The sequence below is a fragment of the Diadema antillarum genome, unplaced genomic scaffold (genome assembly GCF_040938485.1).
Source record: "Diadema antillarum isolate AM-2024a unplaced genomic scaffold, OU_Dant_1.0 seq00000150_RagTag, whole genome shotgun sequence".
Classification (NCBI taxonomy): Eukaryota; Metazoa; Echinodermata; class Echinoidea; order Diadematoida; family Diadematidae; genus Diadema; species Diadema antillarum.
Genome location: NW_027271223.1, coordinates 388,165 through 413,653, shown reverse-complemented (window position 1 = coordinate 413,653; position 25,489 = coordinate 388,165). Strand labels below are relative to the sequence as shown.

Below are 25,489 nucleotides of genomic sequence, written 5' to 3'. Positions count from 1 at the left end.
CTTGCACAAGGAGAAAAGGAGGTTAGTGTAGTGCACATGTTCCTATACCACAAGTGGAGGATACCATACATCAAGAATCATCAGTCATCTTCTCCATCAAACAGGTATAATGCATCTTAACTCTCTGTGATTCAATGGCATACTACTTTATGATCTTGTATTACTTTTACATGGGCTGTGTTTATGCTCAATTTGCTATGTAGAATCAGTGTTTCGAAATACACTGTACTGATTCAAAATGCCATTCACAGGATTGAGTACCGATGTGCTCAGTCTTTTTGAGCTCCAGAAAGAGACGATACTGCAAATATGCTATGCTTATTGTTGAAATACTTTGAACTGTACTCTACTGAACTATTCAGCTTGCATACCATATGTGTTTTTCATATGTTTCATATGTTATAGTGCTGGAGCATAACATTCCTGAAGCTGAATATTAACTCTTTATGTGCCATGGTGGAAACCCCCTGTATGCCACGTTATTCTGGGACACGAAGGTAGACCCATGCTTTGAGAAAGAATTCTGTTTTTCCAATTTGTGTAACTTCTACAAATTTCAGCTGTTGAGCTTTGACATAATAGTGAGCAAAGTTTAGAGGAATGCCAAACTTTGCTTCAATATAAATTGTATGACAAATCTATTTTCAATTTTCTTTTGAATGACCAGTTTGCTACATTACTGTGAAGGCATGACTTTTGCACATGAAACAGTGACAGAAACTTAGAATGTACACACAAATCTATAGTTGGGAACACCGCTTGACAGTCAATCACCACATAGAATGCAAGCCGTATGTGAGAGGAACAAAAGCGCTAGAAACGCTTTCATTGTACTGCGGGACTAGCGATTTATCGATCGGTTTTGGCGGCTTTGTTTATTGAGCAGAATATGCAAAGTTGGCACGCCGTCGACGTCGGACGTGCGAACATGGCACATAAAGAGTTAATAATGAAAACATTGTTTAGTCAAATGAGCAATTAATGTTCCTCAAATTTTTATCTTACCCTTTGTGGAATATTCTCCTTTTTTCTGCAGCATATTTTGTGACTCTGGCAATTGAAAATGTCACAATTAAGCTAGTGAATAAAAATTGTTTCATTTTCATGTTTGAATATCACGTTTTCACTGCAGTTTGGTCCCCAAATTGGTATGCATGAACCATGTAGCTTCTTGTGGTTATCAGCGTACTGGATAATCAAAACAACACAAGAATGAACCTTTCAATGTGGCATGATAGAAGTGCATGATTTTGCATTTCAACAATGAAAAAGCATTTCGCTGAAAACTGATTAAACTGAACTGCATTTAAGATGTATTTCTGCCTATTATTCACTGCAACTAACTGTTTCTAATCCCTATTTTTGTGATCTTCGCAAAGGGACATTATTGCAACAGATGAAAAATTTGGAGCTTAACAGGATCATTAACCCTAACTAGGCCGGGGGGGGGGGGGGGGGGGGGGGGCCTCGGAGGCCCCCCCCCCCCTCGACGTTTCGCTAACGCGAAAAGATAACGCCACGACGTTTCATGACTTTTTTCTTTCAAGTCTCCCGCATCTTTTGACACCAAATTTGCGATGCCCGGGTGCGCGGTTCTGAAGTTGCGCATAAATATGTACGTGCATGTCAGACCAAAAATTGCTCAAAAACGTGAATTCGTGTACAATTTCAATGCAAACTGTGCTTACACGCAAATTTCGTAAAAGCATGATTATTTTGGGGTTTTACTGATTAAAATCAGTTAATAACATATTTTGTTGTTCGGAACAATGTCGCGAACAAGTTTCATCGAAAAAACAATGACAAACATAAAGGCGAAAAAACAAGGAAATACATAAGAAATTCAAAAAACAATAAAATACTTAAGAAATTTTTTCCGATGGCACAATTTTTTTCTCTTATATTTGCTCAGGACACTAAAAAGAATATTTACACGAAAAATGTGCCCATTTTGATCTTTGTTTAGTGATTTATACCAAATTGTCTGATTTCATGCATCATTATGCATAAATTAGCATAATTAAGCATAAATGATAATTTTTTTAAAAATTTAACTTCATGGTACTTACATCATAGGCAACGTGTGTGCGAATTTTCGTCGCGATCATGCAGTCAACGGCCGAGGTCTGGAGGGGGGGCCTGGGAGGCCCCCCCCCCCCCCCCCCCCCCCGAACCTTGCCAGCTGGGCAGGTTCGGCTTTTGACGAACCTGCCAAACTGCCCCGGGTTCAGCTTTTGATGAATGTGCTGAGCTGCTCAGGTTCAGACTGGGACAAACCTGCCCGGCTGCCAATGTTCTTCTTTGATGAACCTATCATGATGTCAATGTTCATCTTTGGCCAAATCTTCTAAGCTGCACATCACCCCTGGGCTGGGCAGGCTCGTCAAAAGCCGAACCCTTTCCAACTCGGCAGGTTCGTCAAAAGCCGAACTTGGGCAGCTGGACAGGTTCGTCAAAAGCCAAACCTTGGGAGCTCGGTAGGTTCGTCAAAAGCCGAACCTTGGCAGCCCAGCAGGTTCGTCAAAAGCCGAACCTGGGCAGCTGGGCAGGTTCGTCAAAAGCCGAACATGGGCAGCCCGGTAGGTTTGTCAAAAGCCGAACCTTGCCAGCTCGGCAGGTTCGTCAAAAGCCGAACCTGGGCAGCTCGGCAGGTTCGTCAAAAGCCGAACCTTGCCAGCTCGGCAGGTTCGTCAAAAGCCGAACCCTGGCAGCTCGGCAGGTTCGTCAAAAGCCGAACCTTGCCACCTCCGCAAGTACGTCAAAAGCCGAACCTGGGCAGCTCGGCAGGTTTGTCAAAAGCCGAACTTGGGCAGCTCGACAGGTTCGTCAAAAGCCGAACCTTGCCAGCTCGGCAGGTTCGTCAAAAGCCGAACCTTGCCAGCTCGGCAGGTTTGTCAAAAGCCGAACCTGGGCAGCTCGGCAGGTTCGTCAAAAGCCGAACCTTGGCAGCTCGGCAGGTTTGTCAAAAGCCGAACCTTTGGAGCTCGGTAGGTTCGTCAAAAGCCGAACCTGGGCAGCTGGGCAAGTTCGTCAAAAGCCGAACATGGGCAGCTGGGCAAGTTCGTCAAAAGCCGAACATGGGCAGCCTGGCAGGTTCGTCAAAAGCCGAACCTTGCCAGCTCGGCAGGTTCGTCAAAAGCCGAACCTTGGGAGCTCGGCAGGTTCGTCAAAAGCCGAACCTTGGGAGCTCGGCAGGTTCGTCAAAAGCCGAACCTTGCCACCTCGGCAGGTTCGTCAAAAGCCGAACCTGGGCAGCTCGGCAGGTTTGTCAAAAGCCGAACCTTGGCAGCCCGGCAGGTTCGTCAAAAGCCGAACCTGGGCAGCCCGGCAGGTTCGTCAAAAGCCGAACCTGGGCAGCTGGGCAGGTTCGTCAAAAGCCGAACCTGGGCAGCTGGGCACTTTCGTCAAGAGCCGAACCTTGGCAGCTCGGTAGGTTCGTCAAGAGCCGAACCTTGGCAGCTCGCCAGGTTCGTCAAGAGCCGTACCTGGGCAGCTGGGCAGGTTTGTCAAAAGCCGAATCTTGCCAACTCGGCAGGTTCGTCAAAAGCCGAACCTGGGCAGCTGGGCAGGTTCGTCAAAAGCCGAACCTTGGCAGCCCGGCAGGTTCGTCAAGAGCCGAACCTTGGCAGCTCGGTAGGTTCGTCAAGAGCCGAACCTTGGCAGCTCGCCAGGTTCGTCAAGAGCCGTACCTGGGCAGCTGGGCAGGTTTGTCAAAAGCCGAATCTTGCCAACTCGGCAGGTTCGTCAAAAGCCGAACCTTGGCAGCCCGGCAGGTTCGTCAAAAGCCGAACCTTGGCAGCCCGGCAGGTTCGTCAAAAGCCGAACCTGGGCAGCTGGGCAGGTTCGTCAAAAGCCGAACCTGGGCAGCCCGGCAGGTTCGTCAAAAGCCAAACCTTGCCAGCTCGGCAGGTTCGTCAAAAGCCGAACCTGGACATCTCGGCAGGTTCGTCAAAAGCCGAACCTTGCCAGCTCGACAGGTTCGTCAAAAGCCGAACCTGGGCAACTCCGCAGGTTCGTCAAAAGCCGAACCTTGCCAGCTCAGCAGGTTTGGCAGAAGACCAACATTGACATATCCAGCTATGACTGATGCAATTCTGAAAAGAATGAAGGACAGGTTTGTTAATTCCATTTTGTTTATGCCAAACCTTGCACCACAATTTCAGATTAACATTTAAAATTTTGATCATTTGTAGACTGTTTTTCCCATTTTTTGAGCACCTGTTTTTAGCAAAATCAGTCTAATTTTTTAGACTACTGTAGAAAGTCTATTTCTTGAATAGAACGGGTTTTATATAGTCTGTTTGCTTTGCTCACAGTTGGCAAATAACCACTCGACAGCAAAAACTCATCCTATTTATCATTAAATGAAATCTTGCAGAGAATCTTTGCACTATTATCTACATTTTTTACATTATCTAAGTCTCAAATTTCCAATACCATCATGTAATCCCGTATTTGGATGTAATCAGTATATCATATAATTTGCTTGAAATTTTATCCAGAGTTATGGCATCATACACTGGTCTTCTTCTCCATTAGTTAAAAAGGTGTGTCATACACCACTTATTTTGCATTTTATCATTATTGTTGTCATGGCAACAGGCTCATCATGACCTCTTGGAGCAGCAGCGAAATGAAGAGAATGACTTGGTGGATGAGCTGGACTTCCATGAGGCCGAGGAACTCAGTCTCCTCAGAAAGGTATTCCTATTTTTTTTTTTATTGATACCATCAAATTGATCTACTTTGATTGGAATCTTTCCAAATGTACATACATTTGTCACCATAAAGAGTAGACGGCAAGTTTTAAAAGACCATGGTTCATCAAGCAAAGACAAATTTAGATATCACTGTTACAAGATATCAGAATATGCATAAACATTTCTTGTAACTTTTGATAGTTCTAGAGACTATTACAATCAAGGCATTCAATCAACGTGGTGCATTTGAAAGGGCTGGTAGCACAAAAAGGTTTACTCAGGAGAATTTAAGTATTTTCTGTGCATATATGTGTTTGGGATGTTGCACATTCATAAGGATGGGTGTTGTGTACATAGCTTAGATCATACTTCTAATGCTGAGGCATTGCCAGCAACTATTTATAGGTCACAGGCCTCCTGAAACTTAGGTATAGGAAGATTAAATGTAAATTTTTGATTATTGTACTTCTTCTTTACAGTGGTAAACGTCATCCATATTGAACGCTTAATTTATTGATTGAATATATCCAGTGCTTTTCCATAAGCACAGGAGATCACCATTTACTTTCTCCATGTTACTGATCTCTAAAAAGAAAGCAATGTGCCGCCATCGTTGAGATTAATCTTTGTCCATCCTGCAGAAACTTGAGGAGGAGAGGACCAGTGAGTTGGCTGAGAAGGAAGAGTCCATCTTTGAGGAGCTGATGGCTAAAGCTCAGCTCAATGAGAAGGAAGCCAAGAAGATTGTCAAGAAGCACCAGGCCAATGTCGCAGCATATGAAGGTGAGCAGTGATCGTACAAGATGATGATCCCTCTGCAATTTTTATTCAAAGCTACAGGATTTCCTCATGGCAATCAAGATATGTTTAATGCTTTCATATGTGTTTTACAGTTTTTGTTGGTCCTTTAGCTATAGTTTGAATCAAATTACTTGAATAATGGAGACATGGAGAAGACATCAATTTTTTTTTTTTTTTTTGTACAGATTTGTTCAGAATATTTGATTGGCTGAAATGAATGAGAAATGTGTAGGATGTCTTTAAGGTATGTCATCAGACAAGTACAATTTGTGTTGTGCAAAATTATCAAGCATCAACAAAAAAATAAATCATATGTTCCCATCCTGATAGGCATGTCTGATATGTGGATATGGTGTGGAAATGAGCTGATAAAAGGTCAGAGAACTTTAGTCACCACAAAGCATTTCACCTCAGATGTAGTGTAAATCTCTACCACATCTGCCCTATACCCCCCCCCCCCCCACCACCATCCTTAAACACATACACGAACACACATGCGTCATGTTAAAAAAAAAAAAAATCATACACACACACTCATCCACTCAGAACAACTGGACCAGGAGAAGAAGCGTCAGAACATGAAGCTGCAGGAGCGGATTGACCAGCGCAAGGCGGCGTGGGAGGAGGAGCAGAAGAGGGCGGCAGCCGAACAACAGCAGCTGACCGAACAGCAAGAGAGAACCATCAGTAAACTGATTGATACCCAGTCAACTCTTGATGAAGAGTAAGAACTTTATACCACCAGTGTCCGCCTTAGAAATATCCATCTTTCTTACATTCATATGTATGGAATGATTTTCTCTGTGAACAACAACATGTCAAATGGGATGGTTTGATCCAAAGCATATTTCTGTCTCCCCTCTGATGTTTTGCCATAAGTGAGTGATACATCAGAATGTCGTAGCTCTTTTATCTTGTGTTTATTGTGAATATTTCACATTGAAGAAATCCCTGAGATAAAAACTCAGAAAAATAAACTCTCCATGATTACACAGGATCTCATGTCATTACTGCTTGTTTTATAGCAGTACATCACCCTGCTATGATTGATGGCATTGATTTCATGCCAACTGTTGTCATACTTGACTTCATTTGTATCATTTTGAAAGGGAATGAAGAATGATGTATCTCTTCCCATAGAAACTACTTGATGCATTTCTGTTTATCACTGTACTACTTTGGATCCAGTAGTTTGGCAAGTCAGTGGGATCTTGAGTTCCTGATATCAATCTGTTATCTTATTCTAGACATTGCTCCTATTGTAAGCTAATTTTTGGCTCAGAAACCATCAAAGGTAACTTATGCAGATGTTTTTGAGTGGGGGGGGGGGGGGATGTTTCAAGCTGATCTAGTTGATTGTATCTTGCGCACAGAAACAGCCAGAATATTTACTGCCAACACATGCATTTATACAACTTGAAAATGTTAAGCTCTATAGATATAGCTGGGTGCATTGCCCTCGTTTTATTATCTGTGCCATTTTTTTTTTCCTTCAGGGCCAAACGCCAAATTATGCTGCAGCATGAGCAGAATGTGACAGCCCTCAACAACCATCTCCAGATGGCCAAACTCAAGCAACAGAAGCTGTAAGTGAAATTGAAAAATTGTATTCTCAGACCTGATATGTGACAGATAAAAACAGGCAGATGATGTATTAAGGCCACACATTCTAATCTCCATGAACAGTGGTGCTGAAGTCTATGGTACAGTGGAACCTCTTTACAAAGAAGTCAGATGTAACAAAACCCTTTTATATAACAAGGTTATTTTGCAAGACCCAACATTTTATATTTCTTTATTTTATACTCTAATATAGTGAAAACCTGATATCAATAGCAAGGTAATTGTCATGGATTTCAGGTCCTTATAATGAGGCTCCCCTGTATTGCCAAATATGGTTTGCTAGCAGAGAAATGATTTGTTCTATATTTTATTTTGTCCTTTCTGCATATGTTTGTGTGAGCTAGTGTGTGTGTGTGTGTAGTGGTGTGAATATGTGTGTGTGTTTATCTTTTGTAATCAACCATGCTAACTATTGTTTCAGGCTTGAGGCCAAGCTGTCGAAGCGGCGAGCCCGCTACGAGGCACTGAAGGCACAACAGGAGGCAGAGAGAAGGGGGAACGGGGAGGACTCCGATGAAAATAGTGAGCTGAGAAAGCAACAGGTAAGAGTGTTCACTACACAGAAATTTCAAACATGCCTTTGCTATCAAGAACTTAAATTGTAGCAGGACCCACTATCTTGGTCTGGAGAGGCAGCACTGTTTGTATTCCTGTCAATGTGAACACGTTATAACAGTTGTCAACTTTATTTAATCTCAGTTGTATTTGAAAAACTCTGACAAAGCTTTTTCCACCATAGTCATTTGAGCACTGTAGAACCTTGTGCAGTACACAACTGGTTTGTGATTCAAAACCTAATGCAGTGATGTATTTATCATTATTTCATTTCATTTATTCATTTTCATTTTCAACAACATAGAATGGTGTAAGTGTAAAAAACATATCATGCAACAGCGACAATAGCAACAAAAAATCACTTGGTTTACCTCAACACTTGTTCTATGAGCATACTGCATGGCTGGTTAATTAATGCCTCCACCAGGAAGTGTTGCGAGAGACATTATTATTATTATTTTTTGTTGTTGTCTTGTTGCTTTTTTTCACATATAATCTTGCTTTAATCACTTTGAACGAATGTAAAAGTAAAGGTACATGAAATAGGTAATGTACACCCCACTGTCATACTGATATTAAATCATTGAACTTTGTGTAGCACGATGAATTTGATCTTCATCAATTTTTCACTCCATCTCGATATAACCATCCCAGCAAGAGGAGCTGGAGGCAGAGGAGAATCGGATGAAGGAGGAGCAGCAGGCAGCCATCTTGGCTCTACGCAGGCAGCTGGCTGAGGAGACGGAACAGGTACTGAGGGAGCAGGATGCCAAGATGGGCATCCTCATTGGCAAGCTGCAGGCTGGTCAGGCAAGGAGGCAGGGGGTCATCAAAAAGCTTGACAAGGCAGTCAAAGATCTCCAGGTGAGTCTCGAGAATAGAGTGGACAGTGTTCCGTGTGACCACTGTGAGGGTCTCGCTTGTGTGTGAGACTTTTATCTGTGGTCCGAAGTCTTCTGCAGTGCTTTACAAAGAGCACAGGTTCATTATACAGGGATTGATGTGAAAATTTCTTGGCTTTGAATAAAATCTTGTTGATATTGGCAGTTACGATGTGTACAATACATGTGTATAAATGTGTCCTGACAAATTATTTCCAAGACATTGCAGCCATGGGACTGTTATTTATATTGGCTGTAGTCACCATGTGATGGCTGATATGAACGTCTCACACAACCATGCCCAAATCACCTAATCTATGGATAACTGAGAGAATTATGTTCAGTAATATCTTATTTACTTGGACGTTGATGTATTCGTGCATTTCTCCTTTGGATAGAGATCTTCATGCAAAGAAAGGAAGTGTTACAAATTGATAAAAGTGTAGACAGAAGGCATTAAGTCGATACTCTTTGGCCAACATACATTTATTTCCCCGTGGTTCTCAACTCAAGGTCTCGCAGAAGATCCTCACACTGTTGTCAAAATGCTTTGCCCACCGTTTAGACCTGTATCTGAACTGAAATAATATACCGGGTAATTCTTACTGCTGTGATGTACAATATTAAGATTCATCAATTGACATGTCATAGCCTGTGTTCCCTGTGGAAGGAATTAGAAATCATTGATTACTTGTGATTGAAAACCTAGAATAAAAATAATCAAAAGGGTATGCGACTACTATTTCTGTCAGGATCAACTGGTGGAGTCCATTGCGGACAGCAATGTGATCTCAGAGCGCAAGTCTGAGCGCATCCTGGCCACCCACATGCAAGAGATGGAGGAGATTGAGGAGAAGCTTCGCCAAGCGAGGGCGCACCAGGAGGACCAACTTCAGCACAAAATGGAGACTCTCAAACTCACCAGGGAGAAGTGAGAACATCCAGCAGTATTTCTTTGTAAAAAATTATAATCTGTGGAATGCATGACATTGATATACTTCTGCCAGTGTAGTGCTCATGTCAAAACACTAAAGGAAATTTTTGCAATTTAGGTGCATTGAGGATGATACAATACAATACAATACAATTATTTTCAGAGTGAAAATTTTTTTTTAATGAAATGTGCCTGTAGGACTTGAGAATACTAGAACATATGAAACTTGTGTAGAAATCTGTCTGTTTGTCACTCTAAATTGTTACCGTTAAGTAGATGCCAACCAACCAAATCATTTGAAACATGAAATTACGTAGTGTTGTTTCTTTCTCTGTTGCTATCAGGACTCTGGCTAGTGAACTCAAATCAATGGAGGAGCCAGCCAGTGATCGTCGCAGGCAATCCAGTGTGTAAGTGTCCACAGACAGGAAACCAATCGTGTAACTTCTACTAATTTAGCATTTCATCATGATTTGATTACAAAGCAGTGGCTGTATACCAGTCCCTTCATGATGCCATGTCATAATAAGTGTGTCTTAGCACAAACCCATACCAATTGTGAAGAACTAACCATTTCAGGGGATCATGCACCAATTGATGTCAGATAACATTCTTCGTTTTCAGGTGGAGGACTGCATTTGTTTTTAATCATCATGCCATCTGGGATATGACTTTTGAATGACCTTATCCACTACATTTTGCCCATGTATGCAAATTTTTTTTTTCCCTATTGCACACATACGAGTACTGTATACGCCAAATATTTTGTGAGATTTTCATTTCCGCGAGTGGGATGCTATTCGTGAATTTGAAAACGTGTAATAATATTAACTCTCATTCCGACATAATGTGATGTGCACGCATACATTTCTTCTTTCAGAACTGTACTCCACGATCGCCAATTTAACCACTCGAGAAATTGTCAGAAAGTCCCGATTTGTGAAAAATTAGACTCGCTAAATACATGGCGTATACAGTATGTCATTACATATCAATCCTTTCATTCCGAGGAACTATTGCTGGTGAAGTAGTTGATTACACTTACGTGGGATATGATTTAAAAAGTCAATTTCATTCTTTGAAATTAGAATGCCTTCCAAGTATTATTTATCTTACTACTTTACACTCAGCTACTATAAAAAATTAACTCAACGAATGAAATGAAGCGAGGAGATGATCCAAATGAGCAATATATGTTTGCTTTAATAATGAGTGTACTCACCGAGTGACCCATATTCTTTGGCATTCAGCCACCACTCCAAGCTAGCAATGTTCATTAAATGGTGTATGCCAACTAATCTTTGCCCTTCCGATTCGCCTCCTTTGTATGTTTGTGTGCTTGGTTTTTATGTGCACACTGCACGTCTTATGATTTCAATCTTGATTGCATTGCACTGCTTCCCTAATGCCTCCCCATGCCATCACCACACCTGATCTAACATCACTACCATCTCCTGTTTTGCCTCCTACATCACCCGATTATTTGCTTTCATCCATCAACGTCATAATACAGCAAGGCAAAAGCTTCAGTGTAAGTATGCCAGCATATGTCCATCTGTGTATATAATCTTATTTATCTATCTGCAGTGTAAAAGAAGAAATGCAATGTCTCCATTTTCTGTCATTGCCTTGTGACGCAGTATGTGCAATGACCTCTCATCATTGTAAATTTCTTAAATACCCACAATTTATTCTCTGTGTATTCTGCATTTGTGTCTTCATTATTGACTGCAGCTCTAGGTGTTTTGTTTTTTTTTTTGTATTTACAAAACATATTTTGAGATATTGACTCCGAAAATTGCTAGCTGCGATTGTTTAGACCTTTTCTCCATAGGTGTCGTGTACTTTTATTGTTCTGGAAAGTTTCAAAATACAGTTTGCACAGTGAAACAGAAGCAGAATAAAGTTGTTTTTTCCAGAAACTAAGGTATAGCTGTATTAAATATGTTCAAACGACTGTGGTATATTGTCTGCAATGCCATCAGCTGTTTGAAGCTGCTTCTATTTTATTATTATTACTCATTGGCTTCTTTTGTTAACCAAGCTTACCAAAATAGTTACTGTTAGTTTTCGTATATACATTGTATAAAACTGTGGTAAATTTCAGTGCTTCTCACGATTAAAAAAAAAAAAGCTGCATGTGAGTAAATGTGGCAGAATAATATAGGTTTGCAAGAGCAGACAAATTAGGAAATGGAACCTTTTCTGTGTTGTATTTGTTAGCTCTTCCATCAGCCTCCTTCGTTGCTGATTTGCACAGATTTCGCAAAATTTATGGTCATAAGCAGTGAATAGGGATTGCATAATCCTACTGTAATCCCTGTTGTATCAACAAGGGCCTTCATACAGGGTTGACCCATTGTTGTGCCCAGTATACATTTCTAACCAAAGTTGGGCCAGGTTTTTCTGAGTTATTCAACGAATGCCAGTGAAGGAGCTTAGTGGCAGGTTATGGCTATTAAACCACCATGGCATGCTAAGGGTTAACAAATTGACACACTCTTTCCATGAATCCACAGGGAGGCTCTGCAGTACATGACCCAGATCCTGGAGAGGAACAGGCAGAAGCTGGCCCTAACCCAGCTGGAGCAGGAGATGACAGTGGAGACCCTGAAACAGAAGGAGGAACTCAACAAGCAGCTGGAAGAGGCCTTGGAGGAGGAACTCCAGGTGAGATGGGTGAAGGGCGGAGGAGAAGTCATGGGGGGGGGGGGGGATGTCTTGTCTTGTCTCTACTGAAGATGCTCACAATCAATAGGTTGATTATCATGGCACTAGGGATGCAGACCAAGCTTGACCTTGACGTTCTAAACTTTTATTTATACTGTACATTTTTTTTCTTTTTTTTAAAAGAAAGTGCCCAATGATGGTTTGTTATTTGCTGACCCTTGACATAAATGTGTCAAGGGTTGGAGCAGCCACTACTTCCTCTGGAAGGCTTTTCTAGTCCTTTATGGACCTCGGTAGGAAAGATGGCCCCCTGTATTGCATTCTGCAGGTGACAAGATGGAACTGTTTGCTGTGAGAGCATTGTTGGCAAGGGGGTAGTGGGAGAAGTTGTGATTTGATTATTGGGCAGTGGGCAAGGTCATTGTTGATCCAAAACTAGTTTGGGTGACTCCATAGTATGCTTACAGAGACTCCAACCCTGTGCATCTCTTAGATGGGAGATTCTCCCGCCAGGACCTACTTGCAGACTGGAGACTCTGATCATGAGAACATGCGCATAATATTGTAGATGTGTACCACAAATCACAAGCGTAACGTGATCTGTCCTGTTGCAACTGAAACAACTTGATGCAAGAATTGTATTGATTTAATTTAATGATAAATACACAGTATCTGCTGCTCGCTATAAGGATTTAGGAAACAGCACTAACTGTTGTGCGGAAGGTCAGTGGTTTAGTGGATAAGACGCCTGTCCGGTGATCAAGAAGTCGTTGGTTCGAATCCCGCCCAAGTATGTACATGTATGCCCATGAATGATTTTCTATCATGGCTTCTACTAAACACTGATTAATGTGGTGCTTATTTACGTCTGTAGGGCAATTTGTCAATCAGTTGCAATTAAAACAACGATGCAAGAATTCTGTTGATTTTAATTTTGAAATTAAATATTGTTTATTGTCAATATTAATTTTGATATTAAGTAGTTTGTCCTTTCCCATCAAACCCCCCCACCATCCACCCCCCCCCCCCCCATACACACACACATACACCTGAAGATATTGAAATGCTGTGAAGATCTTCAACTGTATGAAAATGTTTGAAACATGGCTGCCCTTTTATATTTACCTCTCTGCCTCTCTCCCTCAGGAACGGGAAAGAGACTTTCTAGGTCAGCTGGCTGCCCTGAGCCAACTCAGCAAAGAAGAGCTGAACACCATGGTGCAGACTGCTATCGCCGGTAAGCCTGCCACATCAAAGAACTCTCTTTCTAATATCTCATCCTGCACATTTTGCTGACTTGTGTGTGTATAGGTTAATTTCCTCTTCTGCCAACCCCATTACCTCTGCATTGTGCCATTTGTCAGTGACAGTCCACTTCACAACAGTACAGTGCACTCCCGTTATAACGAACACGGTTGTAATCAAATTCTGGTTACAACAAAGTAAAAATTCAGGCTGTAACATTATCCGCTCTATGTATTTTTATTGTTTATTTGTTCGGTTTTAACGAAATTTCGATATAACGAAAGAAAACTGCAAGTTCCGAGGACCTTGTTATAATGGCAGTCCACTGTATGTGTTTCTGTACACTGTATTTGGTCATTGTCTGACTAACAATGAAAAATGAAGACGCTAATATACTGCACTCCCAATATAACAAAGGTTATAACCAAATTTTGTTACTAAGTAAAAGTTCAGGTCCCCCAAATGAAATTTCAGTACGATGGAAGAAAACTGCCTTTCCCAAGGACTTCGTAATAATGGAAGTCCCCTTTACCCTAGATAATACCTGTACTAGCTGTACACTATCAATCAATTTGGACTTACACAGTCTGAACGTCCCAAGTGCTGTGGTCACAAAGGTGTTTATCATTTCAGTGTTTTGAGACCGAAACCATGGCAACAGGTTCTGAGAGGTAGATTGTTATGGGGAATCACCATGCTGTTGTTCAGGCATGATATTTCACACCAGTAAATAGAAATATTTGTTACTACTTTGTCCGTGAAATATTCTTGTCTACTTTGTCCTTGAAATGTCTTCATTCCTGCTCCCCTGCTTCACAGAAAAAGGAGGGAATGAGAATGACGTGAAGAAGCTGAGCAAGGATCTCAACAAGAGGATCAAAACGGCACGGAACAACCCGGAGCTGGATGGAGATGCGGACCAGATGGAGGATAGGGAAGAGGAGGAGAGACCAAAGAAGAAGAAAGGGAAGGGAAAGAAGAAGAAATCAGGAAAGGATTAACTCTGCTGGCTATGCTTGGCAGTTGTGTTAGCATATATATTTTCATAAACAGATTCATAGGCACTTCTAATGTTATGTGTGTATTTGGGACATGCAGTTACTTAGTCCCATATGTGTGTTATCTGATGTATTATACTGCAGCCACGCATTTGGTATTCAGTGATTACCAGTAATTTACAGGGAGCTACTGTATATGCTTTCAGGAGATAAATGTTGATGTAAGCTGCATCCCTTTTCTACTTACCACTTTCTGTTGTAAGTAATAAAAGTATTTGTCTTTAACATGGTTGAATACAGGTCTAGGCTTGGGGCAGAATTAAATTTAGTCCTACAGTAGTTTCATTGAGTTTGCTAATTTTCTGCAGATGAAAACTTGGAAATTGTTTTTCAACACTTGCATTTTTCAGGGATGCCAGTGGGAAATTGCTCTTGGTCCTGAAATTTTTTTGTGAACGAAACTGATGTGCGCGAAGCGCACATCACGAGCGCGAAGTCCCTTCGGCCGGGGTCCAGGGCCCGCTCAAGGGCCCTGGAAGCTCTGGGGTTCTTAGATGCTCTCTGGTGCAATCTGAGCATTTCTGAGGGCTCTTCTTCCCTCATATCTAATCCCCTAATTTGGGGTCATTTTGATGTTAATATAAAAATAAATGAAAATTAAAACATACACATTTTCAATTTTTATACATGTACTCACCTAGTGTTTTCTCTTGGTCTGTTGTACATTCAGTTTCTGTTGCAGGAAAACTTTGGTTTTTATTTTGGCAAATTCACTGTGTACACTTGATGTTGCCTTTGATTTGTGGATGACTTTCTTCATTTTTGATGGAGGTTGACTGGTAGATGAACTGGTAGATGAAGTGTGGGATTCAGCCACTTTTCTCTTGTGGCTGGTACATGAACTGGTAGGTGAAGTGTGGGATTCAGCCACTTTTCTCTTGTGGCTGGTACATGAACTGGTAAATGAAGTGTGGGATTCTGCCACTTTTCTCTTGTGGCTGGTAGATGAAGTGGTAGGTGAAGTGTGGGATTCAGCCACTTTTCTCTTGTAGCTGGTACATGAACTGGTAGATGAAGTGTGGGATTCTGCCGCTTTTCTCTTGTGGCTGGTACATGAATTGGTAGGTGAAGTGTGGGATTCTGCCACTTTTCTCTTGTGGCTGGTACATGAACTGGTAGGTGAAGTGTGGGATTCTGCCACTTTTCTCTTGTGGCTGGTACATGAACTGGTAGATGAAGTGTGGGATTCTGCCGCTTTTCTCTTGTGGCTGGTACATGAATTGGTAGGTGAAGTGTGGGATTCTGCCACTTTTCTCTTGTGGCTGGTACATGAATTGGTAGATGAAGTGTGGGATTCTGCCGCTTTTCTCTTGTGGCTGGTAGATGAACTGGTAGATGAAGTGTGGGATTCTGCCACTTTTCTCTTGTGGCTGGTACATGAATTGGTAGATGAAGTGTGGGATTCTGCCGCTTTTCTCTTGTGGCTGGTACATGAACTGGTAGATGAAGTGTGGGATTCTGCCACTTTTCTCTTGTGGCTGGTACATGAACTGGTAGGTGAAGTGTGGGATTCTGCCACTTTTCTCTTGTGTCTGCTATATGCTGTTCTCACATGATATGCCACTGACTGATCAACTGGTGAGGTAAACTTATCTTTCCTATGATACCTTTGAATTGAAGATTCATTTGTGGAAAGCAGATCAAACTTTACAGTTTGTATTGCATTGAATGTGTCAATGTTCAGCCTGTTAGTAGTTTTCGTGATCACATTGTTCATGATACTGAAGGACTGCTCTATTCTTGGGCCAGTGAAGATGGTCAGTGCTGGTACAATGACTGGTTTCAGTGCTGGATACTTCTTCAATGTCACTGCCCACCATTTATCAAGTCTGTCTTCTACTGGAGGCAGAGATCTGTCAAGCTGAAGATTTGATGCCTGCAGATTGTACTGATCTTTCTCTGCTGGAGATAGTCTTACTTTCATTTCCTTTGGCAGGCCTTGGAGGTAGGAACAAGTAACTGCATGTCCTTGTGCTTTGGGGTCAATGGCTGACAACATCTGGAGCAGCTTGTTTTTCAGAGGAAGCTTTTCTTGCAGATAGATCCCAGCACTCTTATATCCATTCCCTACTTTGTTGAGGAATGTTTGAAACTCTTGAGGCTTCATTTGAAGGAGTGCATGTTCACATCTTGTACCTACAAACATCTTTGAACATTTCAGAAGATTACCATCATTGATGACTAAGTCAGATAACTGTCTAGCTGACAAATCACACAATGTCTCACGTTGCAGGAAACATGCTAGGAAACTTCGAAAGAGCTCCGTGAGTTCATCATGCACTTTATGCACCATAGGTTCCTTCTTCTCAAATGTTAGCACAAAGCTCTTGAACATAGGTAAGACACTACAGTACAGATTCATACATGCATGCATAAGCTGACGCTGGTTGAAGAGCCGTTCAACTATCCGTTTCTTCCTAGTGTTGTAAGCCGGGTTAATGATGACGCTGACAGTCTCCATGAGTTGAAATTGCAATGATTTATTGAGCAAATCAAACAGACAGTCTAAACTCCGCACTATCCTCAGCTACATGTCGAATACAGAGTGAATAACAGATACAGGCCTATTAACTATTCAACATAGCAGAGCTCGTAGAGAATACATTAGTATACCATCCATTCTCTCTCAAGTGAAAGGTCAAAGTGAAGAATCAAGAATCAATCAAATCTGCGTCATTATATTCACATGAAAAATAAAAGTTGCGTTGTGCCCATGCCAACCACACGCACACTGCGCCATTGGCATGGACACAACGCGCCTCAACGCATTGACGCAACAATAACATACCGCATATTTCCATTTACCACAAACTTCCCCGCGATTATATAACACAACCATGTGTTATATAATCCCAATTACATCATATTATTTTCATACCATTACACACAATAATACATAACGAAAAATTCCCCGCTCTTCACATCAAATCATTACACTTTACAGCAATTCCACACAGAGCGGATTAACAGTAGATAATTACAAAAATGTGTTTCAGGAAAGCGTGTGTTCCCCGCTTTTCCAGTCAAATATACAAACGCGGAAATACTACAAAATCGAACATTATTTTTGAAATCTGCCAAAAGCTGAAACTCTTGAACCTTCCAAATTTACAGTAAATCATACAAATTCAGATACATGGCATAAAGGTTCGGGCCAAGAGAATAACACATCAATACGTCATCTTCAGTTCCGCTTCAATGTAAAGCTCAGTTGTTCCACATTGTCAGTTATGTACAGATTCTCCAAGAAAAATGGTCTATATAAGCCCAGAATAACGTCAAACGTGCCGCAACAGAACATGTTCTATACATTTTATATAAAACCATACATCAATGTGTATAGTTCAAATTTATCGAGACGCAATATATAGACAAGTCTCTTAATACACATGCCAAATGCATACAACAACACAACAACTTCCCCGCGATTATATCATACGACGCGTATGATAATAATCGATTTTCTAAAAGTAATGTATTTCTCAATGAATCAATATAACACATATCACGAAATTCACAGTTGAAACAAAGTGAAGTCACAGAATGTTAGAATTCACAACTAACAAAAATAAGCTTCTCCGCTTTGATATACGGTAACTTCCCCGCTTTATGTGTCATATCGTTACAGTCAACGATTTGCTCATTTACAAAACTTCACACAAAGCATGAATTCTCGACCAACTATTCTCATTATCATAAGTTTCTGACTCACTGAACAACCACTAATATTGTCAGAATGCCATGTTGTTCAGCTGCCAACAAAACAATTAAAACAATAGCTATTATAATTATAGTTCCTTCGTTTTTCCACGTAATAGTGATTTCAAATATACTTTCATATCACTATTCCAATATCTCATTAGAAACGTCTTATCAATCACATATCAATTAAAACAACCATATCTTGATAATCATTTCTCGCATTGATATTGCATCTCTAATGCGCATAGTTCCTATAATTCCATTGCTACTTGACATGGTACACAAGTTTCAGCTGCAGTCATGAACGTATTATTATATACACTGTAAGCGAATCAAGTCACAACAAATTCCATGGACGGACGAATTTCTAACCTGCAGCAACCACGCTTTCATGAAAATTCGGTCTCCAATTGGACTCCCAGGGCCCCCATACCGTTCCTTGAACATGACATCCATGCTTCCACATGTTACAGTTAGATATGCATGCCTCCCTTGTTGTTACATTATTGACAACAATGTCACCATGAGAAATATTCTCCCCTTTTGGAATTGACTGCTCCTTTGGCGCTAAGTGAGTGCTCAGTGGCTGCACTTTTGCATGCTTTTGAACATCCTGACCCTCATGTGATAATTCGGGACCCCTCTCGGTACCCTCTCCCACAGGTTTTGCAATTAGAAGCACCCCAGCATCTAAATCCTTTGCATCAACCTGTTCATCACATGACTCATGTCCATGTCCCCCAGCATCAATTTCTACACCACTCTCATCTACATCAACGCAACCCAGAATCTGCGATCCCCCATCCAATATATCCTTCTTCTCCTGTCCAGCTGTATCTGAGGAAAGATCTAGCTGCTGAGCAACCGGGTCAGTGAACACTCCTTGTGTTCCAGCATCAGCACTCCCAGTTTTCAGCCCATCTCCCTCTAGCATACAGTCTTCACGGAGAACTAACAGTGCTTCTCTCCTAAGCACTTCAAATCGGCCTCCCCTATTTCTCATGTGCAAACGCCTTAACAAAATTCGTTCTCTCTCATCCCGTGTTCCACTGACAAACTGATTTGACAGAGCTTCATCCCTAAGCTGCCTCAGAGCCGCAGCTTCCTTCTCATCGTCTGCAGCATCTACCAATTTGGCATAAAGACGCATGAGAGCCCTACTGAAGCCTGCCAAGTCTTCATCATCACGTTGAACGCGTTTATAGAACAAACACCGCAAATAGTGAGAATTCTCTCGACTAAAACACAGACGGAGAGCTTTTACAACCTCTGTAAAACTCCTCCTCTTCTCTTCAGACAGACAATAAAGAATCTCCTCTCTTGCTGGCCCCGTGAGGTTGCTCACCAAAACCCAAGCCTTCTCCTCATCATTGAAATGGAAAGGTTCAATAGTAAAATTGAATCCTTCCATCCAGTTAGAAAAAAGGTGTTTCAGTGCCATCTTCACAATACCCACTAAACTTTTCAATCTGAGCATGGCCTAGAGCGAGATTTACACACAATCCTATTGCCTGTCGATATGATGACGAAGAGCAATTATCACTTTGCACATCCTTATAAACAAACTGTTCACACATGACTAATTACGCAGTTAAACTGACCAATTAAGACACATCACTTTCAAACATGAAACGTAATGCCCAAATGGCATCATAGGTCAAAATCTGCCTGAAGTCCATTCGGTTTAAACGAAAGTTATCAAATACCGTCTTGTTCAGTGCGTGAGATGCCATCAGCTCCAACCGTCACATCCCGATCGATGTCCTACTGCTCCTGTGGTATACACTCTGCTGCTCCTGTGGTACACTCGCGCTGATAGACATCTACGGCAAACTCTCGATGCACCATTTGCTCCAGTCTTCAGTCTGCTACCGACGAGCCTGATCATCTTGAAGTTGCCTCACAGAGTAGCGTTGCTCTACCACGGCTGATCAACGTACACCATCAAGATCACTCCTGCATACTCCTGTCCGCTACCAAAGTGTCGTCAAAACAGCAGGTCTCCTCGGAGCGAAACGTGGATCGTTCTTCCGTCATACTCGAGGCTGTTATTCGTCGATCAGGGTTCTTCAACTCGATGAACCGTCAGAACGTCTCAATCCGCCAGGCTGTCATCATCCCACTCCTGACACCATTTGCTGTAAGCCGGGTTAATGATGACGCTGACAGTCTCCATGAGTTGAAATTGCAATGATTTATTGAGCAAATCAAACAGACAGTCTAAACTCCGCACTATCCTCAGCTACATGTCGAATACAGAGTGAATAACAGATACAGGCCTATTAACTATTCAACATAGCAGAGCTCGTAGAGAATACATTAGTATACCATCCATTCTCTCTCAAGTGAAAGGTCAAAGTGAAGAATCAAGAATCAATCAAATCTGCGTCATTATATTCACATGAAAAATAAAAGTTGCGTTGTGCCCATGCCAACCACACGCACACTGCGCCATTGGCATGGACACAACGCGCCTCAACGCATTGACGCAACAATAACATACCGCATATTTCCATTTACCACACTAGCAAGCCCTTTAGCTGTCAGTTGCTTGGATTTCAGTTTGATCAAAATGCTGTCAAGCTGTTTCTTGTTTACTAGGAACTTTGCAGGATCAACTTTCCTGATGATATCATTGATCATGCGTTCACATGCAGAGAGATTGTCCACATCAACCCATGCAAAGTAAAAGATGGTCAACGCTTCTAACATTTCGACATTCCGGCATGTAACATCGTAAAGCTGACAGCCAGCGATGGGCAATCCTTTCTGTAGGAATTTTACATGCAATTCCAAGCAAATCACAGATGTCTGACAAATGTTCTTGTAGATCAGGACTATAGTGGAAATCATGAAAGAGATCATCTGCAAGCCTCTCGACATGCATATCAAAATGTGCACAGAATTTTTTGACAGTGGTGTGTACATGATGGCACAAATCACCATCTATGTCGAGCATATTTGGTGCTACATCACGTAGTTTCTTTTCAAAGCAGAGTTTTTGCCTTGCATGTACGCTGCAGAGTTGCTCAATGAGGACCCCACATTCTCCAAAGGAATGTCATCTTCCCGGAATGCCTTGATGACAGCTTGATATACAGTATTAGCATTCACAGTTGTCATCTTCATTGACATGTAGTGTTGTACAACACACATTCCAAGGCTCTCTGAGAAATATGATACAAGTTCACTCAACACTCGCTTATTGTTTTGTGCTGTACACTCATCGATATTAATGGAAAATCTGCTCTTCTTCATGTCTGAAACTAGACGTTTATGACACACCATGGCTAGCCCATCTTTGAGTTTGTATGTATATGAAGTCCTGTCTAGTGACAAATCCTGCAAAACTTTGTTGTCCTTTGCAAGCTCCTTTGCAAGGTCTAAAATCTTTGATGTTGTTGAAAATGTTAAGTTATTTTCAGCTACAAATGACACCACCATTGCTTCAGCATTTGCCTTCCTATCTAAGTAAGAAACATTTGGTAAAGGGGCATCTCTCTTTACCAGAACATAAATCTGATTGGTGAACATTTGGAGGAGCACCATATGGCAGACTACAGTGTTCTTGCTTCCCCCCTACAGACTCATTTCCCTTGCCAGCTTCTCCTGACTCTACTGCATTTGCGGCTTTAAAGATTCCTGGCAGTGTTTGGTAGATAGTGGCATGTATCTTCTTTGCCTTCTTATGTGTATCAGAGTTGCCATGTTTCACCAGTGCCTTCATTCCAGAACTGCCGTATGAAATTGTTTGGTAGCACACTTTGCGTATTGCTTTCCCTGCTACATCCAGTTTACGAATGTAATCCGACAAAAAACATCCATCAGTGTCTTTTGATTCTAGCCACCGCCAATTAAACTTATTCTTCACGCCAGCATCAATCAATTTAACATCAGCGCCTCTTCCTACTTCCAATGCCATTTTTAGTCCATGTGTATTGCAGTCCATGAGTACCAGTAGGCCAAAAAAACAAAAACCCAACAACAACAATATCAATCAATTCCTTACCCGGTACGGCGGTAGGCGGTAATCCAGCAGTAAGTATTAAAACAAATAATAGTCAAGCCATGCGAGCTTCCTCAGCTTGGGCCTCTGACAAGGCGAAACATTCATGTAAGCAATCACAATCAGATGATTAGTAATGTTCCGTCACACTTTCCAGACGCTGTGCAAGTGGTGCTGTGGTACCTATCCAATAAACATCTCCTAACATGATCATGATAAAGAAATGAATCTGAAAATTTGTAAAGAAGTTCTGATGCGGGACTAACGGTACTGTAACTCCGTCGTTTGGATGTTCCATAACGCTTTCCAGACAATAATGTGGTCGTATTCTCCAGAGAAATTAATTTGTAGCAAAAATAAAGAAGTCCTAGTGCCGTAAACTCCGTAGTTTTGCTTCGTTCAGCTGACTCAATCGACCCACCACACCGTCTCAGCGCTGTAGCTATAGCGAGAGCGCAGTATGATTCATGCACCGCACATAGTACATCGCATAGAAACACCACACACTGTTCGATCGCTATCATCGCACATGTTGCATGTCCCAGCTAGCAGCAGCGACATCGCGCTAGTTTTGCATGACAGTCGTTTTGTGATATTCTCATGCCCAAGTATATGTGAAACATACTACGGAAATCGTGAAAGTGAATGTCCCGTAAGTTTAGATGATCATATTTTTTCGTTTTTCTTTCTTTCTTTCTTTGTTTCTTTCTCGTGTTTTCCGGCTTTCCCACACAGATGGAAATAATATCACGAAGCCGGAAATTGGACACCAAAATATGAAAAAGCCGGAATTCCGGATACTGCCGGAAAACTGGCATCCCTGATTTTTAGGTCTAAGATTTTGCAGATTGTGCATTAATTCAGCAAGACTGATGGACTGGACTAGGCAATGCACATACAACATGTATGCTGATGGGGGGGGGGGGGGGGGGGGGGGGGGGGGTGGCAATTTATTATAGTGACTTTAAATTGCAGCAATATAGATTACATTTTTAGTACTATCTATGTTGGTAAGAAATTGTTTCCATTTTCTTAAAAAACAAGTCTGAAGTTTCATACCATGTCTTGTGTGTAGATACAGCTGTAAATGCTTGTAGCCAGTTCTATATGTGTTTGATAAGACGTTTGTGTGAAGATTGTATATTTTGTTATACTTTTGATGTGCAAATGAACAAAGCTGTCTTTCATCTTGAGTGTTTCACATTTCAGGAAATAGTTTCCTTTAAATTATGCATACCTGTTACAGTACTTGTGATGTGTATTTCACATACCACTTCTAATAGATTTAGCCACCATAGACCAGAGTTCAGTTTCATGAAACTCGTCCGTCACTGACAACTGTTTTAAGCTACTGAAATCCTTGCATCTGATTGGCTGAGAGCAAATTTGTCGGTGAAAATCACTGACAAAACATTGATGAAATGCCCCCCTAGTATTCTACTTTTCTTGTACACCTTGAGATATATGTTTGTGCCAATATTTCCATAGTGCATATTTCTGTAACACTGAAATTATGTGAGATGAATTTGTAAAGTTGTATATGAAGGATACCAATGGAAAGGAAAGTGCAGATTTTTATGAATTTATGAACATCTTCTCATTGTCATCATATATGTTTCTATGTTCCAATCTGAAGGCTTTATCTTATTATTTATGTTCCAATCTGAACTCCTGTTCATTAACATACGTAGAGATGTCTTTGCGCACCGGTATAGCAGTCAAAGCTCATGGGGATAATCATTCTAATAGAAGGTTAGGAATGTGATTTCTTGAGCAAAGTGAGATATGTTTGAGATGACATTATCATTTATAATGTACTGTGTATGTGCTGATTATTTGGGTTAATTCATGTGTATATGTACACATCTATGCCAAAAATCTTGATTAGGGGGCATTTGCATTTTGGAGAAAGTCAAGAGGATTCTGGAATTAAGGAATACACAAAGTAGAAATGCTTTATCAAATCAGTTTGGATGAGTCCTGCAATGTAATATGTTTTTACTAGCTGACCCCTGTTAGCTGTACTTGAAATATAAGATAAATCTCTCCCATGCCATGTATTATATGTTGTTTTTGCTTAGATCAGTGTTTCTATGTTTAGAAATCACAAGTGCATGACTGGCACAATGCCCATAAATTTTAAATAAATCTACTTTTTTTTCTCATTGATATATTCAGACTTTTTTCTCAATCTTTACTCTTGTCATGGCTTCACATATACACTCATAAGCAGACAAATATGATATAACAAACAATACAAGATGACACATCTGTTGCATTTATCTCTTCTTGGTTGGCAGCTTTGCCCATTGTTACTTTTCATATTTATTTTTGTTACAGGACAACACACACCAATATTGATCTTATGATACACGTTCATTTGTACATACTTTGGATATACAATAACTTCTACTGTACACAGAACAGCTTGCAGTACATTTCATATCCTACAATTACAGACACATTTTGAACATTGCTTCATCATTTGGTATTACTGGGAGTGGATTGACAAATCCATTCTTATCTCAAAGAATTTCAAGCAGTCATGTCAAAAATAAGGCAACCAATAGTTGAAATGATTCAAATTAGTCAACGTAACAAGATATTCAGAATGTGTAGAGACATGTATCATTATTATTTTTAGAATTTAATTAAACAATTAAACTCCCCATGGATCTGCATCAGCTTTTATCCCACACATTGCAAACTATATCATTTCAAGTGAGTGTACGTTGCATTTATGTCATTTTTTCTCCACACAGTGTACCCCACATATTATAATTCGCATCTCTAATAGCTGCAATTGTGCTTCATGATGAACTAGGAGCTATCTTTTTAGAATAGAAGACAATATTCCATTTTATCAGATCATGCATGTTACTGTGTGAAGAGGAAGGAAATTCAGTTTGATGATTGCCACATGACCTATCACAAAATAGATGTGCAAAGCTGATGATGAACTACCTTTGGAAGCTTCTATCCTGAAAGTTGGCCGTGGATCAGAATACAAAACTCTAGTTGTGTTGTGGCAAGAATTATACATACTGTGTAGACTCCAATCTCACAGTATTCGGGGCAAAGTTTGTTTACTGTAAGCACACACCATTCTTTCTAACTACATTAAGTACTCATACTACCATTAAAAAAAACAAACATTAATCAGAGTTTCATCCTCATATGATTTACTAACACATGTAATAGGAAAGGAAAGAAGAGAAAGGAATGTTTATGGCATACATCCTTGGAATGGTAGAGTCAACTAAATCCACACCCAACATGTTTCTTAAAGTGACTGATTAAAGCATACTCTGCTC

General features: G+C 40.9%; 1 protein-coding gene across 1 annotated transcript in view; it reads left to right on the top strand.

Moving 5' to 3' along the window:
• Positions 1–14,410, top strand: part of LOC139727749 (uncharacterized) — a 53,043-nt gene extending 38,633 nt beyond the window's left edge. The window contains exons 12-23 of the mRNA XM_071638727.1: positions 4,603–4,701; positions 5,342–5,483; positions 6,048–6,225; positions 6,998–7,087; positions 7,546–7,666; positions 8,334–8,543; positions 9,313–9,491; positions 9,839–9,904; positions 11,008–11,025; positions 12,014–12,164; positions 13,311–13,401; positions 14,229–14,410. Coding sequence (XP_071494828.1) covers positions 4,603–4,701; positions 5,342–5,483; positions 6,048–6,225; positions 6,998–7,087; positions 7,546–7,666; positions 8,334–8,543; positions 9,313–9,491; positions 9,839–9,904; positions 11,008–11,025; positions 12,014–12,164; positions 13,311–13,401; positions 14,229–14,410 — 1,527 coding nt within the window. The remainder of the gene's footprint in view (positions 1–4,602; positions 4,702–5,341; positions 5,484–6,047; positions 6,226–6,997; positions 7,088–7,545; positions 7,667–8,333; positions 8,544–9,312; positions 9,492–9,838; positions 9,905–11,007; positions 11,026–12,013; positions 12,165–13,310; positions 13,402–14,228) is intronic.
• The last annotated feature ends 11,079 nt before the right edge of the window (positions 14,411–25,489 follow it).